Genomic DNA, 16,814 nt, shown 5'->3' with positions numbered 1-16,814 from the left:
TGTAATCTCATGCCCAGCCCCGTCTTGTCTTTAAATGGCGGGCTGGTCGGGCGTGGTGGCGCATACTTGTAATACCAGTATTTGGGAGGCTGAGACAGGAGGATCACTGTTCCCAGACAGCCTCAGGTACTACTTAGTGAGGCCCTTTGCAACTCAGTGAGATCTGGTTTCAAAATAAAGAAAAAATAGGGCTGGGGGCATAGCTTGGAGGTAGAATGCCCTTGGGTTCTTTTATCCAGAAATGTTTCTTGGCTTTGTGCAATTACATCAATCCCCCCCCTTTTTTTTTTTGGTGGTGGCACTGGAGATGGAACCCAGAAGCATTCTACCTCAGAGCTACACCCTCAGCCCTATTTTATTATTTTTATTTTGTAACAGGGTGTCACTAAGTTGCAGAGGGCCTCTCTAAGTTGCTGAGGCTGGCCGCAAACCTGTGATCCTCCTGTTTTAGCCTCCCAAGTACTGGAATTAGAAGTGTGTGCAACCATGCTTGACTTCATTTTCTTATATTTATAGAGAGGAACTAATTCTGTGGTTTCCATATGTAGATTCAACCAACCATTATGAGAAGTATTTGGAAAAACAATGTATCTATAGTAAACGTGTACAGACTTTTCCTTATTAGTATTTGCTAAACAATATAGTAAAACTATTATGTATACAGCACCTACATTGTATCAATATTATAAGTAATCTAAACCTGGAGACTTGTGATCCCAGTACTTGAGGGGCAGAGACAGGAAGATCACAGGCTTGAAGCCAGCCTTGGCATTTAGCAAGGCCTTCTGCAACTTAGTGAGACCCTATTTCCAAATAAGAAATAAAATCAGTCTGGGAGCCAGGCGTGGTGGCACACACTTGTAATCCCAGCACTCGGGAGGCTAAAACAGGAGGATCAGAATTGCACAGGTTCAAAGCCAATCTCAACTACTTAGTGAGGCTCTCAGGAACCTAGTGAGACCCTGTTTCCAAATAAAATATAAAATAGGTCTGGGAGTGTAGCCTGGAGATTGAAAGCCTCTGGGTTCCATGTCCAGTACTACCCCCCCCACACACACACAAAAAAAAAATCAGGCTGGGAAATTTGGGAGTGGTGGCACACGCTTGTAATCCCAGTACATGGGAGGCTGAAACAGGAGGATCGCAGCTTCCTGGGCAGCCTCAGCTTCTTAGTGAGGTCCTCTGCCACTTAGTGAGACCCTGTTTCAAAAATAAAGAATAAGAAATAGGGTTAGGGTGTACGGAGGTAGAATGCCCCTGGGTTCCATTCCTAGTACTGCAAGAGAAAAAAATTTTTTTTTCGAAGATTTAAAGAAGTTTATTAAAAGATAGAAATACAGAGGATAGGTACAGCTCCATACTAGACTGGCATGGAGGGGTGACTCGAATGAGCACACCCCCCAAAAAAAAAAAAATTAAAAAAGTTCCCATCTGTCATTTCCTCGGAAGGAGTTTTGAAATCCTGGCCGCTCTTTATGATTGTTCCAAATGATGGTTCAATAAGGAAAGTGTACTGTCTATGAAACTCGAAAGCGAAGAGAACACCGAGTGTCCCTGCTCCTCTCTGCAGCATTCGCCCGGCCACCGGGTCCGGGAGGGTCGCTCCTCTAGAGCCCCGAGCAGCCCAAACCCGGGGCCTGCACAGTTCTATGGGCATGAATCATGTGACCCTTAATTACACGTGGCGTACGAACAGGGAACACAGGCTGGCGGGTCTATTTCGTAGCTGGAAACTGAGGCCCAGGCGGGCGCCAGGGCTGGCTCGGGACGGCGTGCGCGCGCCGCCCCGCCGCAGGTGGTCGCGCCGGGTCCCCCGCGGGCGGCACGTGACGGGGCGGGGCCAGCGCGCCCTGCAGCCCGGAACGCGCGCGGCGGCGCCGGGTTTCCGGCCGGAGGCTTTTGCGGAGCGCCCCGCGTCCCTGGGGGGCGGCGGCGGTGGCGGCTGCGGCGGCAGCTGGGGGTCCGGAAGTCAACATCATGTCGAGTCTGCACAAGAGCCGGTAAGGGTCCACGGGAGGCGACCCCGCCAGACCCCTCCTGGTCAGGCCGCCCCTCTGCCCGCAGCGCCGCGCGTGTGCGGCCAGGGGCCCGGAGCCCCCGGCCCGAGGTCCTGGCGCCCACTTCCTAGCCTCCTTGCCTATGGGCCGGAGGAGACACGGCGGAGTCGCCTCTCCTGCCCCGCGGCCGGCGCCCCTTCTCTCTCCCTCAGCCTGGACCCTTTTCCTCTGATGTCTGATTTATCCAGATATTGATGCCGCCGCCTCCCTTCCCCTTTTTAGCCGTCTGCCCCAGTACCCTCCTTTCCCGACATGCTCCCCGTGTCCTTTTCTTACCAAAAATACTAGAGAATCTGGATTCGGCAGCCTGCCTACCCCCTCCCCAAACACACTAGATCCTGAATCACTGGCAAAATTTTGCTCACTCTTCAGTTTTTCTACTGCACTTAGTTGCCCTTGCCCGAGGGCAGGCCCAGAGATCTTGTAACATTTATAGTTTTGAGCCAGGGGAGCTGCCGGCAGATTGTTACAGGTCCGTTGTCTGCTGATGAGATTACTTTTAGTTCCTAGAATTATTTGAGTTCAGGTGTTGGCGGTGCTGTGGGCTGGGCCTGGCTAGCAGGAAGTGCCCAGTAAGTGCCACCTCACTAAATATTAGAAGGTGTTTAATTTTATGGTGCTCATTTAAGAACATCTAGAGAATATCTTTCAAGTCAAGTCGCTTTACTGGCATCCTGTGTGTCTGAACTTAAAGGAAGAAATAACCTATAGTTCTCCACCTCCCTAATGCTCCAGGTGGAAGAGTGGTGCTGTACAGGGGCTGTGGTTGCAGGCCGGGCCGCTGAACTGTGCCTCTGGGGTTTGGACGTGCTTTATTCGCCTTCTCCTCACTTCTAGGATCGCAGATTTTCAGGATGTGCTGAAGGAGCCTTCAATTGCATTGGAAAAGCTACGGGAACTGAGTTTTAGTGGTAAGAGGCAACCCTGTACTTTGCAAGTTCCCCTAGAGCAGAACAGAGCTATGGCTAGGGTGGAGAAGGCGCCTAAGGCTACCTTCAGCCACTTCTGGAGGCAGCCTGATGCTTGGGCTTTCTCCAGACTGTGGAGCGCTTCCCTGATCTCAGAGAAGTTTCCCAGAGGAATGTCGGCCAGTTAGCTCTTAGACAGGGAAGCATCAAGTTCTTGAGAGTCACTGATAAAAACTGAAAACAAAAGCCTTTTCTCATTTCTCAGGTAGCTGCTTGCATTAGGAGTTGGTTAGCTGCAGGGTGGTTTCCTGGTTCTTTCCAGCTTGGGATCAGAGCTGACTAAGGGCACAGTGAACTTTGGTTAATTTTAAAACTACAGCTTTGGAAAACAGACTTGAAGGAGCTAAACTTCAGTCATGTTTGACTTTGCCCTCGCCTGCCTGGCTAATCTTCCAGGACAGAGATAACCTGTGTTTTACCTGTCTTTAAAAATACCCCAAGGTAAGCCGGGCGTGGTGGTGCACGCTTGTAATCCCAGCATTTGGGAGGCTGAGACGGGAGGATCACGGTTTGTGGACAGCCTTAGCTATTTAGTGAGGCCCTCTGAGTTCAGTGAGACCCTGTTTCAAAATAAAGAATAAAAAATTGGGCAAGGGGTGTAGCTCAGAGGTTAAATGCCTCTGGGTTCCATCCCCAGACCTGCAAAAAACAACAAACAAACAAAAAATACCCCAAGGTAGCCGAGCATGATGGCACAGGTTTGTAGGATCGCAAGTTCAAGCCCAGGCCTCAGCAAATTAGTGCGATCCTGTTTCAAAATAAAAAGGCCAGGGGATGTAGCTCAAAGGCAGAATGTCCCTGGGTTCAATCCTTATCACCCCCCCAGAACCCCAAGGTGTTCATGAAGATCCTTGTCTCTGCCCTGCTCCCGTACCTCTGCCCATGTAGAGGCTGAGGTGGGCATTGGCTCGTGTTCACAGTGCCAGGGAAGCCATCGTGCATCTGCCCCGTGAGGTTCCTGACACTCTTGCAGGAGAAGCTGGTCTGTGCTCCGGAGTGGTACTTACGTTCCAGAGGGGAGACAGGCTGGTGCGGTGGTGAAGAGCTTGGGCCCTAGGGCCAGACCTGGGTTTGAGTCTGTGGTTGCTGTGTCTTTACCGATGTCTCCTTATCTGTAAGACTAGGATGCCGATGCTAATCTTCTTTCCTTACTGAGGCTAAAGTGAGGATCAAGAAATGTTTGTGAAGCATAGAGCGTTTAGCCTCAAGGCTTAGTTTATGTTGAGTTGTACTTATGGAATGCCTTCTGTGTGACGTGCCCTGTGCTAGGTACTGGGCTTAGTAGACAAATATGGTTCTTGTCTTTATGGGGCTTACCCCATAGTAGGAGTTGCACATGTTAAATGATTTAATTCCAGTTGTGATGGGTGCTATGAAGAAGCCACAGGGCCATTAAATGGGGAACCTGTCTTGGGCACAGTTGGTGGCTGGTAATGTCTCCTCTGAGAAAGAAATATCAAGGGTTTTCCTCAAAAGAGCATTCCAGACAGAGCAGTGGGCTGGGGGCTGGGACCACGGATGGAAATTACGGAATTAGCATCCAGCTTAGAAATCTCGTTGATGGAAACTGGAAGCAAGTGCTTGCCCACTCCTCTCCCTGCCAACTGGCTCCAAGGTGGAGGGCTGGGGCCTGGGGCTCTGGCCTGGGGTGACCTTTGCCTGCTGTGTCCACAGGCATCCCCTGTGAGGGCGGACTGCGGTGCCTCTGCTGGAAGGTGGGTGTGCCTGGGCGGGGCTTCTGCTCTGCTCAGAGTCCCTGGGTCCCTGCATGGGCTGTGCCCCCTCCTGTTCTTACCTTTCTTTGCTTGTCTGAGGAAGCTTTTCTGGGAGGTCCTGGGTTTTCTGTCCCTTTGACATCCCCTCCACGATCCCTTTGGGGATGGGACACTGCAATGCCAGTAAAGACCCCTACTTCCTGGTGCATACAGTGCTGCAGAAATGGTTTTTCCTGGGACGAAACAGAGGCTGGTTTTTGCCTGACTCTGTTATCACAGGTGATGGTGGCAGCTGGATGCTTTCCAGCCTCTGTGCGCACCATGTTGTGTTACTGTTTGGAAGCATCTGAACGGCTGCTTTGGGCTGAAGGGGGCGGGAGGCAGTATGGAGAAGAGGGAGGCTGCCTGGCTCAGGCCTGTGCTCTGGTTTTAGCTGTCTTATCTTCCCTGTGCTTTATGAAGGCCCCCCCCTTTTTTTTTCCGGTGCTGGGGGCAGAACCCAGGGCCTTGTGTGTGATAGGCCAGTGCTGTGCCAGTGAGCTGTAGCCCAGCCTGCTCTTGAAGCCTCTGTTGAGGCCTGTCCACCTGTACCTGCGGCCCAGGCTTGGAGCACGGTCACCAGGGCTCTGTCCCTCTCCTTTGTGCAGATCCTGTTGAACTACCTCCCCTTGGAGAGAGCCTCATGGACATCCATCCTGGCCAAGCAGAGGTGAGACCACGACAGGGCGATGGCGGAGGGCCTTTGACCAGGCGGAGCTGCTGGTGCTGAGACCGTCCTGCCTATTCTTACTATTTCTTATTCTGGGCTCCCTGGGTGAGACCTCAGGGAGTCACCCCTCTCCTGTTCTTTCCTACAGGGAGCTATATTCCCAGTTTCTGAGGGAAATGATTATCCAGCCTGGCATTGCCAAAGCCAACTTGGGTGTGTCCAGGGAGGATGTGACCTTTGAGGACCATGTGAGTAGGGGCTGGCATCAGGGGCGGGTGCAGAACGGGAAGGGGAGAGGCAATGTTTCCCCTGCTGGAGGAGGGGAGCCGCCTGGCCTCCATCCCCTCTGGCCTTGCCAGTGCCTCCTTTCTGCATTGGCTGCCTAGCCCCTGAACACTCTTACCTCTCCCTGCTTCTGCCCGGTACAGCCATGTCAGCAGGAGGCAGTATCCTGAGAGTGTTGTGGGGCAGCCCGTGCCAGGAGCTCCAAGGGCCCAGTCTCCTTCAGCCCTCATCCCCCTTGAGGAAGTGCTGTGAGGGTGTAGTTGAAGAGTCAGAGCAGGGCAGGAGTGAGGACGAGCCGCCTGTCTGGCCTGGAGGAAGCCCTGTTCTCTCGCCCAGCAAGCTTCAGGGCAGCAGGAAGTGGAGATGGGCTGGGTGTGGGCCTCCTCCAAGGATGGGAATCTTGACTTTAGGGTGAGGAAGGGAAGTTAAAGATGGGAGTTGACACTTAAAGTGGGCATGCTGATGCAGGCCTGTAATACCAAAACTGGGAGGCTGAGACAGGAGGATCGCAGGTTCAAAGCCAGCCTTGGCAACTTGGCAATGCCCTCAGCAACCTAGTGAGACCTATGCAGTGGACAGAGAAGAATCTCCTCCAAGCTGATGCGCTTGGAGCAGAGCACAGGGCTTGCAGCCAGCTCTGCAGTTTGAATATGATCTGGGGAGCACTGGGAGGCTGTGTTGTCTCCTCTCAGTGGCCCGGAGGCTGTGTGCAGGCTACCGCTGGCTCTATGATGGGTTGTTTGCGGGAGGCCACTGCTCAGACCTCCCCCTTGGGGGATCTCCTCGGGGCCCCTGGCCAGACCGTGCACAGAGCCGCTGTTTTTCTCTCCACAGCCCCTCAACCCCAACCCCGACAGCCGGTGGAACACATACTTCAAAGACAACGAGGTGCTGCTCCAGATCGACAAGGATGTCCGGTAGGGGCCCGCAGGGCTGGCGGCTGCCCAGCAGCCTTCTCAGGGCCTCACACATGCTGGGAAAGCGCTCCACCACTCAGCCACACCTCCAGCTTTTTTTTCTTTTGGGGACTGAGGACATTCTACCTCTGACCATACCCCAGCTCCTTTTTATTTTTTATTATGAAATAGGATCTTGCTAAGTTGCTGAGGCTGGCCTCAAACCTGGGATCCTCCTGCCTCAGTCTCTCAAGTCGCTGGGATTCTAGACATGTACCATGATGCCTGGCCTGTGCTTTCCTTTTCCAGCCTAGGCCCACAGGGTGGGGGTCTGAGGAACACTGGGGTGGTGTTATGTAGCTGGTCCTGGTTCCCTGGCTGGCTGGCTGGCTGGCTGGCTGGGTGGGTGGGTTTGGTGCCTGCACATGCTTGGCTTACCTTTCATGCCTCAGTGTTTTGCTGTGTTTGGGTTTTTTTCGGTACTGGGGATGGAACCCAGGGGCATTCAACTTCCGAGCTACATCCCCAGCTCTATTTTTTATTCTTTGCTTTGAAACAGGGTCTCACTGAGTTGCAGAGGGCCTCACTAAGTAGCTGAGGCTGGCTGCGAACCTGGATCCTCCTGTCTCAGCTTCCCAAGTACGGAGATTACAAGCGTGCGCCACCACACCTTGTTCATTTATGTGTTTTTAAAAAATTATGAGCTAGGGCTGGCTAGTGTAGTGGTGCATGCTTGTAATCCCCGCGCTTGGGAGGCTGAGACAGGAGGATTGCACAGGTTCGAAGCCAGCCTCAGATACTTAGTGATGCTCTCAGCAACTTAGTAAGACCCTGTTTCCAAATAAAGTATAAAATAGGTCTGGGAGAATATCCTGAAGGTTTAAAAAAAAAAAAGCAATCCCCTGAGTTCCACCCCCAGTAACAAAAAAAATATATAATAATTTTGCCGGGCGTGGTGGCGCACGCTTGTAATCCCCGCGCTTGGGAGGCGGAGACAGGAGGATCGCGCAGGTTCGAAGCCAGCCGCGCGCGCTGGCTTAGGAGACCCTGTTTCCAAAAATGAAAATGTAAAAATGGGTCTGGGAGTGTAGCCCGGAGGTAGAAGGGCTTCCAGGAACCCCAGTACCACCAAAAAAAAAAAAAAAAAAATTATGAGCTAGCCAGGCGTGGTGGCGTGGTGGCGTATACAGCAATTCCAGTACTCGGGAGGCTGAAACAGGAGGATTACAGGTTCAAAGCCAACCCTCAGCAACTTAGTGAGACCCTCTTTCAAAATAAAAAATAAAATAGAGCTGGAAGAATAGTTCAGAGAAGAATGCCCCTGGGTTCAATTCCAAGTACCACACCAAAAAAAAAAAAAAAAAAAAAAATTATGAGCTATGTAGGCATGGTAGTACATATCTGTAATTCCAATTCTTGGGAGGCTATGGGTTTGAAGCCAATCTCAGCAGCTTATCAAGACCCTGTTTCAAAAAAAATGCTAGGTGTGAGCCAGGAGTGATGGCGCACGCTTGTAATCTCAGCATTCGGTAGGTCTGATGATGTAGGTTAGTGGTAAAATGCCTCTGGGTTCAATCCCCAGTGCCACAAAAATAAATAAATACGAAACAAAGCTCCTCCTTCGGGATGCTTGGGCCCTGGCATCCAGGCGCTGCTGGAATGGCCAGAGCCTCCGCCCCAAGTCAGCGCATGCATTCCTCTTTCCTCTTGGCAGGAGGTTGTGCCCAGATATATCCTTCTTCCAGAGGGCCACCGAGTACCCCTGCCTCCTCATCCTGGACCCCCAGAATGAGTTTGAGACACTTCGTAAGCGGGTGGAGCAGACGACGCTGAAGTCCCAGACAGTGGCCCGGAACCGGAGTGGGGTCACAAATGTGAGTGCCCTCTGGGGCTCCGGGGCTCCCCGCCAGCCTTCCCCTCCTGTTTCCCTGTGACTACTGGCACAGGGCATCAGACCATGACCATCGCCCGACAGTCACCCAAAGCCTCCTTGGTCCTGCCAGGCCACCCCTGAGCACTTTCTGAAGGCCAGTGTCGCGGGGCTGCTGGCTGGGGGCTGGCAGCCCTCAGCTCCAGGCAAGGCGGTGACATGGCGGAGCTGCTTTCGTGAGAGAGGGCTCTGGGTGCTGGGATACAGGAAGGAAGGAGAGCCCACGCGGGAGATGGCTGAGCAATCCAAGCGGGAGGTGGGGGCAGCCGGGCCTGGTACTGCATGCTGTAATCCCAGTACTTGGGAGGCTGAGACAGGAGGATTACAGGTTCAAGGCCAGCCTCAGAAACTTAGTAAGACCCCTAGCAACTTAGCAAGACCCTGTTTTGTTTGTTTGTTTTGCAGTACTGAGAATTGTACCCAGGAGCATTCTACCTCAGCCCTTCAGAACATGTTTTTTATTTTGAAACAGTTTCACTAGGTGGCTGAGAGTCTCACTACTTGCTAAAACTATGTTTGAACCTGAGCCCCTGTCTCAGCCTCCCAGGTACTGGGATTAGAGGCATGCAGCACCACTTCCAGCTCTGGAGACCCTGTTTCAAAAAATAAAAAAAAATTTTTCTTTGAAGGATGGGGTGTAGCTCAAGGTCGAATGCCCCTGGGTTCAATCTCCACTACCAAAAAAATAAAGTAAAATAAAAGAAGTGGTAGGGGTTGGGGCTGGGCAGGGAGAGATGTGGGGAAAATAACAGGACTAGCCGGGCGTGGTGGCGCACGCTTGTAATTCCAGCATTCGGGAGGCTGAGACCAGAGGATCGCGGTTCGCGGACAGCCTCAGCTACTTGGTGAGGCCCTTTGCAACTCAGTGAGACTCTGTTTCGAAATAAAGAATAAAAATTGGGCAGGGGGTGTAGCTCGGAGATCAAATGCCCTTGGGTTCCATCCCAGGCCCACAAAAAAGAAAAGAAAAGAAAAGAAAAATAACAGGACTTATACTGGGCCAGCCTTGAACCCCAGAATAAAAGAATAAAATAGGTCTGGGGGTATACCTAAGAGGTAGAATGCCCTGGGTTCCATCCCCAGTACCACCAAAAAGATTTTTTTGTGTAGTTCTAAGAATGGAACTCAGCCGGGCATGGTGGCACACTCTTGTAATCCCAGCACTCGGGAGGCTGAGACTGAAGGATCACCATTCACGGCCAGCCTCAGCGACTTAGTGAGGCCCTTCGCAACTCAGTGAGACCCTGTTTCAAAATAAAGAATAAAACAGGGCAGGGGATGTAGCTTGGAGGTCGAATGGCTCTGGGTTCCATCCCCAGACCCGCAAAAAAAAAAAAAAAAAGAATGGAACTCGGGTGTTGTACATCCAAGCTACACCCCCATCCTCTTTTTATTTTGAAATACGGTCTCATTAGGTTGCTGAGCGTCTCAGTGAATTGCTGGGACTGGCTTTAAACCTGCAATCCTCTTCTATTTCAGCCTCCTAAGTGCTGGGGTTATAGGTGTGCTTTGCCACATCCAGACACTCAGTTTATTTTTGAATTTTGAAACCGGGTTTTGCTAAATGAGAGCTTGCTAAGTGGCTGAGGCTGGCCTCGAACTTGGGATCATCCTTTCTTAGCCTGGGATTATAATTAGTACCCTAGCCCTACTTTTTATTCTTTATTTTGAAACAGGGTCTCAAAAATTTGTGGAGGGCCTCACTAAGTAACTGAGTTTGGTCATGAACCTGTGACCCTCCTGTCAGCCTCCCAAGTACTGGCATTATAAGCATGCACCCCCATTCCTGGCTAACACTTCACTTTTTTTTTTTTCTGTACTGGGGATGGAACCCAGGGGCATTCTATCTTCGAGCTACACCCCAGCCCTATTTCTTATTCTTCATTTTGAAACAGGGTATCACTGAGTTGTGGAGGGCCTCACTAAATAGCTGAGGCTGTCTGTGAACCATAACCCTCCTCTCTCAGCCTCCCAAATGCTGGGATTACAAGCATGTGCCATCAACCATGCCTGGCTTTAAAACTTCACTTTTTTTTGTTTTGTTTTGTTTTTGGTGGTACTGGGGGTGGAACCCAGAGGCTTTCTACTTCCAGGCTATACTCCCAGACCCATTTTATATTTTATTTGGAAACAGTCTCACTAAGTTGCTGAGAGCCTCACTAAGTAGCTGAGGCTGGCTTCGAACCTGCGTGATCCTCCTGCCTCAGCCTCCCAAGCACGGGGATTACAAGCGTGCGCCACCACGGCTGGCTCTAAACCTTCACTTTTTGAAGTCTTGGTCTGTCATCTGTTTCTAACCTATTGAACTGGGTTTTTTTAGAGTGTAATTTCCATGAAGTTCAATGTACAACTTTTCTTGGGGGGGCACTGGGGTTCCTGGAAGCCCTTCTACCTCCGGGCTACACTCCCACACCTATTTTATTTTATTTTATTTTATTTTATTTTATTTTATTTTATTGGAAACAGGGTCTCTTACGCCAGTGTGGCTGGCTTCAAACCTGCGCGATCCTCCTGTCTCCGCCTCCCAACCACGGGGATTACAAGCGTGGGCCACCACAACCAGCAAATGGACAAATTTTAAGTATACCACTAGGTTTTTTTCTTTTTTCTTTTTTTTTTTTTTGGTGGTACTGGGGTTCCTGGAAGCCCTTCTACCTCCGGGCTACACTCCCAGACCTATTTTTTACATTTTTATTTGGAAACAGGGTCTCCTAAGCCAGCGCGCGCGGCTGGCTTCGAACCTGCGCGATCCTCCTGTCTCCGCCTCCCAAGCGCGGGGATTACGAGCGTGCGCCACCACACCCAGCTACCACTAGGCTTTTTTCTTATGCATACACCCGTGTAACCAGCAAATGCTCTAGATTTATAACATTTCCAACATCCAGACAGTTCCCCCTGCTCCTCCCTAGCCGGCACCCACCTTAGCCGTCAGCTCTGGCTGTTCAAGTAGGTCTTAGCCCAGTCGTTTTTGACGCCTCACATTGCAGGTGCTGCTTGTCCCTTGTGGGGTGTAACTCGCTCCCTTTGCCCTGTCTTTTCCACTGGCTGGACATTAAGTCTTGGCTCAGTTCCACCTCGTCCTGGTTGACCAGCCTCTCTCTCTCCCCAGATGAGCTCCCCCCACAAGAGCCCGGCGCCGTCGTCCCTGCACGAGTACGAGGTGCTGCCCAACGGCTGCGAGGCCCACTGGGAGGTGGTGGAGCGGATCCTGTTCATCTACGCCAAGCTCAATCCTGGCATCGCTTACGTGCAGGGCATGAACGAGATCGTGGGGCCCCTCTACTACACCTTCGCCACCGACCCCAACAGCGAGTGGAAAGGTAGAGCCGCTCCCGGCTGCCCGGTCCCCATTGCTGATTCCCTAGAAATGAGACCGAGCCAAGCAGGTCCTGGGCTGGATCAGGCTGTGAAGCCCCCTCTGCCTGCCTTCTCCCCGTCAGATGCATTCGATCCCGGCCATCTCTACGTCCTTAGCTCTGCCTTTTAGAATGTTGATGTCTACTGATCTCTTGATATTATTAGTAACTGGTTCCCTCCCTTCCTTCCTTCCTTCCTTCCTTCTTTCCTTCCTTCCTTCCTTCCTTCCTTTCTTCTGTGGGTGGAACCCAGGGGCCTTTTTACCTCTGGGCTACACTCCCAGACCTATTTTATATTTTATTTGGAAACAGGGTTTCATTAAGTTGCTGAGAGCCTCACTAAGTAGCTGAGGCTGGCTTTGAACCTGTGCGATCCTCCTGTCTCAGCCTCCCAAGTGCTGGGATTACAAGCGTGTGTCATCACACCTGGGAAAGCAAACCAAGTGCTACATGGGCCGGGAATCAAACCGCAGCTTCCTGTGTGGCAGGCGAGAATTCTACCATTGAACCACCCATGCCTGGTTTTCTGATAGAAGTGAGATGTCCGTATACAAAGCTGAAGGATGCCAGGCGTGATGGCACATATTTGTAATCTTAGTACTTGGGAGGTTGAGACAGGAGGATCATGGTTCGTGGATAGCCTCAGCTGCTTAGTGAGGCCCTTTGCAACTCAGTGAGACCGTTTCAAAATACAGAATAAGCCGGGCGTGGTGGCGCACGCTTGTGATCCCCGCGCTTGGGAGGCGGAGACAGGAGGATCGCCAGGTTCGAAGCCAGCCGCACACGCTGGCTTAGGAGACCCTGTTTCCAAATAAAAATGTAAAAATAGGTCTGGGAGTGTAGCCCGGAGGTAGAAGGGCTTCCAGAAACCCCAGTACCACCAAAAAAAAAATAAAATAAAATAAAGAATAAAAAATAGGGCTGGGGGTGTAGCCCGGAGGTAGAAGGGCTTCCAGAAACCCCAGTACCACCAAAAAACAAAACAAAACAAACAAACAAACAAAAAATACAGAATAAGTTGGATGTGGTGGCGCACGCTTGTAATCCCCGCGCTTGGGAGGTGGAGACAGGAGGATCACGCAGGTTTCAAGCCAGCCTCACTGGCTTAAGAGACCCTGATTCCAAATTAAAAAAAAATTAAAAAAATAGGTCTGGGAGTATAGCCTGGAGGTAGTAGGGTTCCATCCCCAGTACCACCACAAAAAAATAAAAAATAGGGCTGGAAGATGGGTGTTGTGGCGCACGCTTGTAATCCCAGCTTTCGGGAGGCTGAGACTGGAGGATGGTGGTTGGCGGACCCTCAGCTACTTAGTGAGGCCCTCCGCAACTCAGTGAGACCTGGTTTCAAAATAAAGAATAAAAAATAGGGCAGGGGGTTTAGCTCGGAGGTCAAATGCCCCTGGGTTCCATCCTCAGACCCACAAATAAATAAATAAATAAATAAATAAATAAATAAATAAATAAATAAATAAAAAATAGGGCTGGGGGTGTAGCTCAGAGGTAGAATGCCCCTGGGTTTTACCCATTCCTAGTACTGCAAAAAATAAAAGCCAAATGAAAGGATTTAAATACTGACTGGGGAAGTAGTTTCAGGAGAGCAGTAATGTAGTAAATTTTGAGTGAGTAGCCAGCGTCGTGAGAGGAGGAGAGGAGAAGTGATGTCCTTGGCCGGGGGCGGACAGAGTCAAGGACAGCGGAAGGACTGGGACTCCGTGAGGCGCAGAGGCAGGGCGAGGGGCCTCGCCTCACTCCCCGCGCCTGCCCGCACCCTGCCGCCTCCCCAGAGCACGCCGAGGCCGACACCTTCTTCTGCTTCACCAACCTCATGGCGGAGATCCGGGACAACTTCATCAAGAGCCTGGACGACTCGCAGTGCGGCATCACCTACAAGATGGAGAAGGTGTACTCCACCCTGAAGGACAAGGACGTGGAGCTCTACCTGAAACTGGTGAGGCCGGGACGGTGGGCGGAGGGGCGGGTCTGGGCTGGAAAGTGGCTGCTGCTGCTGGGGACCAGGGACCCACTGTGCCGAGTGCCGGCCCGGGGGTGGGGGCGCTGCCTCATATGCGCAGGTGCAGGCCTCTGGCTGCAGGGTGAGAAGGGAGGGGAAGGGTTGGAACATTGTATGGCAGACAGGGTCAGGAGTGAGTGAAGCCTGCTAGTTACTCATCTTCTGAAATAAGAATCATTAGTTTCATTTTTTAAAAGTTATTGTAGCGAGCCGGGTGTGGTGGCGCAAGCTTGTAATCCCCGCGCTTGGGAGGCAGAGACAGGAGGATCGCGCAGGTTCGAAGCCAGCCGCGCGCGCTGGCTTAGGAGACCCTGTTTCCAAAAATGAAAATGTAAAAATAGGTCTGGGAGTGTAGCCCGGAGGTAGAAGGGCTTCCAGGAACCCCAGTACCACCAAAAAAAAAAAAAAAAAAAAAAAAAAAAAAGTTATTGTAGCGAGGACTGTGGCAGAGTGTTTGCCTAACATGAGGTCCTGGGTTCAATCCCCAGCACTGAAAAAAAAAGTCCTCTTTTAAAAAATTATCGTATGGGCTAGGCATGGTGGTGCACGCTTGTAATCCCAGTGCTTGGGAGGCTGAGCTAGAGGATCCCACAAGTTCAAAGCCAGACTCAGCTACTTAGTGAGGCTCTGTTTCCAAATAAAGTATAAAATCGGTCTGAGAGTGTAGCCCAGAGCTAAGCCCCTGGGTTCCTCCTCCAGTACAAAAAAAAAAAAATTATTGTATGGTAAACCGGGCATGGTGGCACATGCTTGTAATCCCAGCATTCAAGAGGCTGAGACAGGAGGACCATGGTTTGAGGACAACCTCAGCTACTGAGCGAGGCCTTTCGCACCTCAATGAGACCTTGTTTCAAAATAAAGAATAAAACATACGGCTGGGGTGTATAGTTCGGAGGTAGAATGTTCCCGGGTTTCATCTCCAGTACTGAAAAAAAATTTATTGTATGGTGGCACACACTTGTAATCCCAGCATTTGGGAGGCTGACACAGGAGGATGGTGGTTCGCGGCCAACCTCAGCTACTTAGTGACTGAGGGTGTAGCTCAGAGGTAGAGTGCCCCTGGGTTTCATCCCCAGTAACACACACACACACACACACACACACACACACACACACACACACACACAGAAGTCTTGTAACTGAACTTGATGGTATACGCTTGTAACCCCAGCATCTGGGAGGCTGAGACAGGAGCATAGTGGTTCCTGGGTGGCTTCAGCTACTACTTAGTGAGGCCCTTTGCAATTCAGTGAGACCCTGTTTCAAAATAAAATAACAAATAGGGCTAGAGGTATAGCTTGGAGGTAGAATGCCCCTGGGTCCCACCCCCAATACTGCAAAAATAAATAATAGGCTGGGGGTGTGACTCCGAGTTACATGCCCTTGGGTTCAATTCCAGTACCACAAATAAATAAGGTTGGGGGTCCTGGCTTCTAGTGAAAGATCAGAAGGCCTGACAACAGGAGCAGCTGCCTGCAGAGCCTGGCCCTCGAGGCAGCTGCCAGGCCTGGTGCCCCCTTTCCCCGCGCGTCCCCTTCCTCACGCCCTGCCCTGGCCTTCAGCTGTACATGGCAGTCACCCACGTGGATGCCTGTACACCCTGCTGCTGTCTCCCCAGCAAGAGCAGAACATCAAGCCCCAGTTCTTTGCCTTCCGCTGGCTGACGCTCCTGCTGTCCCAGGAGTTCTTGCTGCCTGACGTCATTCGGATCTGGGACTCCCTCTTTGCCGACGACAGCCGCTTTGACTTCCTCCTCCTCGTCTGCTGTGCGATGCTCATGTGAGTGGCCGCGGCCTGGCCCTGCCTTGGGAGAAGCCAGAGGGAGGACCTGGTCCCTGCAGGGTGGCCAGGGCCCTCTCCTGGCCCTGCTGCCACAGAGACTGGCCACTTGCTTTCCTTAGACTGATCCGGGAGCAGCTGCTGGAAGGGGACTTCACTGTCAATATGCGGCTCCTGCAGGTAAGAGCAAGGGGGCCCAGGCCGAGGCCAGGAACAGGCGGGTGTTGTGGGGCTCGTCTGGGTTGGACCCCAGCCTCCACTGCCTTTGTATTATGTGGCCGTCAGCAAATGACTTAGCCTCTAGACCATGCACTATCGTCAGTCACTCCCTCCCAGAGTGGTCGTGGTGGACCCCGGGGCCTGGTGCTTGTGCTTGTCCTTTGTCCTGCTGCGCTCGTGTGGTCTTGTGTGGCCTCTGCGGTCACGAGTGGCAGCCTCCTCGGCTCCTGTCTCGTCACCCAGCCTAATTCATTAACTAGATCTGTCAAATGAGCATAATCCATTACAGCCACTCCTGTTGGGCTGCCGAGGCTCGTGCAGTGCCCGGCCCGGCTTGGGGTTCCATGGCAGGAGTTGGGAGAGCTGAGGCGGGATGGCGCTGTCCTAAGGAAGGGCTGCGAGACCCTTTGGGTTGGTTAACTTCATGGGTGTAGTATAGCGAAGTGCCAGGCTTGAGCAGGACGCACAGGTGTCTGGTGATCTCTGTCCCTGCCCGAGGCCCATGGCATGGTGACAGGTCCTAGTGGGAAGGCCGTAGGTTGGCGGAGGTGGCAAAGGCCTAGCTGCTGCAGGGGCACATTGCTGGCCTTTCCCATGCCCAGGATTACCCCATCACAGACGTCTGCCAGATCCTCCAGAAAGCCAAGGAACTCCAGGACTCGAAGTAGCCTGCAGCAAGAGGCCCCAGGTTGGGAGGAGAGCAGCCACCAGCCCCCTGAGACGGGCAGAAGCCGGTGGGATCGCTCCTGAGGGGAAGCTGCAGGCTCAGCCCACTCCAGGCCTCTCGCCGTGACCTGGGCTGCCCCACCATGGCACACTGCTGCCGCCTCCTTGGCCACCACCCCCTGGGCCTCCCCCGCCAGCCCCAGGGGGAGCAGGGTTTGAGCTC

The 16,814-nt window shown here is 52.3% G+C and overlaps 1 protein-coding gene across 1 annotated transcript in view; it reads left to right on the top strand.

Annotated features, from left to right (window-relative positions):
* TBC1D13 (TBC1 domain family member 13) overlaps nt 1-16,593 on the top strand; it is a gene marked incomplete at both ends in the record, with an annotated part of 27,756 nt that extends 11,163 nt beyond the window's left edge. The window contains 12 exons of the mRNA XM_080708874.1: nt 1,857-2,000; nt 2,895-2,968; nt 4,700-4,740; nt 5,388-5,449; nt 5,598-5,697; nt 6,569-6,651; nt 8,345-8,504; nt 11,670-11,880; nt 13,701-13,864; nt 15,546-15,706; nt 15,829-15,886; nt 16,528-16,593. Of these exons, the coding sequence (XP_080565000.1) occupies nt 1,857-2,000; nt 2,895-2,968; nt 4,700-4,740; nt 5,388-5,449; nt 5,598-5,697; nt 6,569-6,651; nt 8,345-8,504; nt 11,670-11,880; nt 13,701-13,864; nt 15,546-15,706; nt 15,829-15,886; nt 16,528-16,593 (1,324 nt within the window). The remainder of the gene's footprint in view (nt 1-1,856; nt 2,001-2,894; nt 2,969-4,699; nt 4,741-5,387; nt 5,450-5,597; nt 5,698-6,568; nt 6,652-8,344; nt 8,505-11,669; nt 11,881-13,700; nt 13,865-15,545; nt 15,707-15,828; nt 15,887-16,527) is intronic.
* Nucleotides 16,594-16,814: the final 221 nt, after the last annotated feature.

The sequence above is a fragment of the Muscardinus avellanarius genome (genome assembly GCF_963383645.1).
Source record: "Muscardinus avellanarius genome assembly, chromosome: 13".
NCBI lineage: Eukaryota > Metazoa > Chordata > Mammalia > Rodentia > Gliridae > Muscardinus > Muscardinus avellanarius.
Note: the sequence above shows the minus strand (reverse complement) of the source record. Positions and strands in the feature narration are given on the sequence as shown.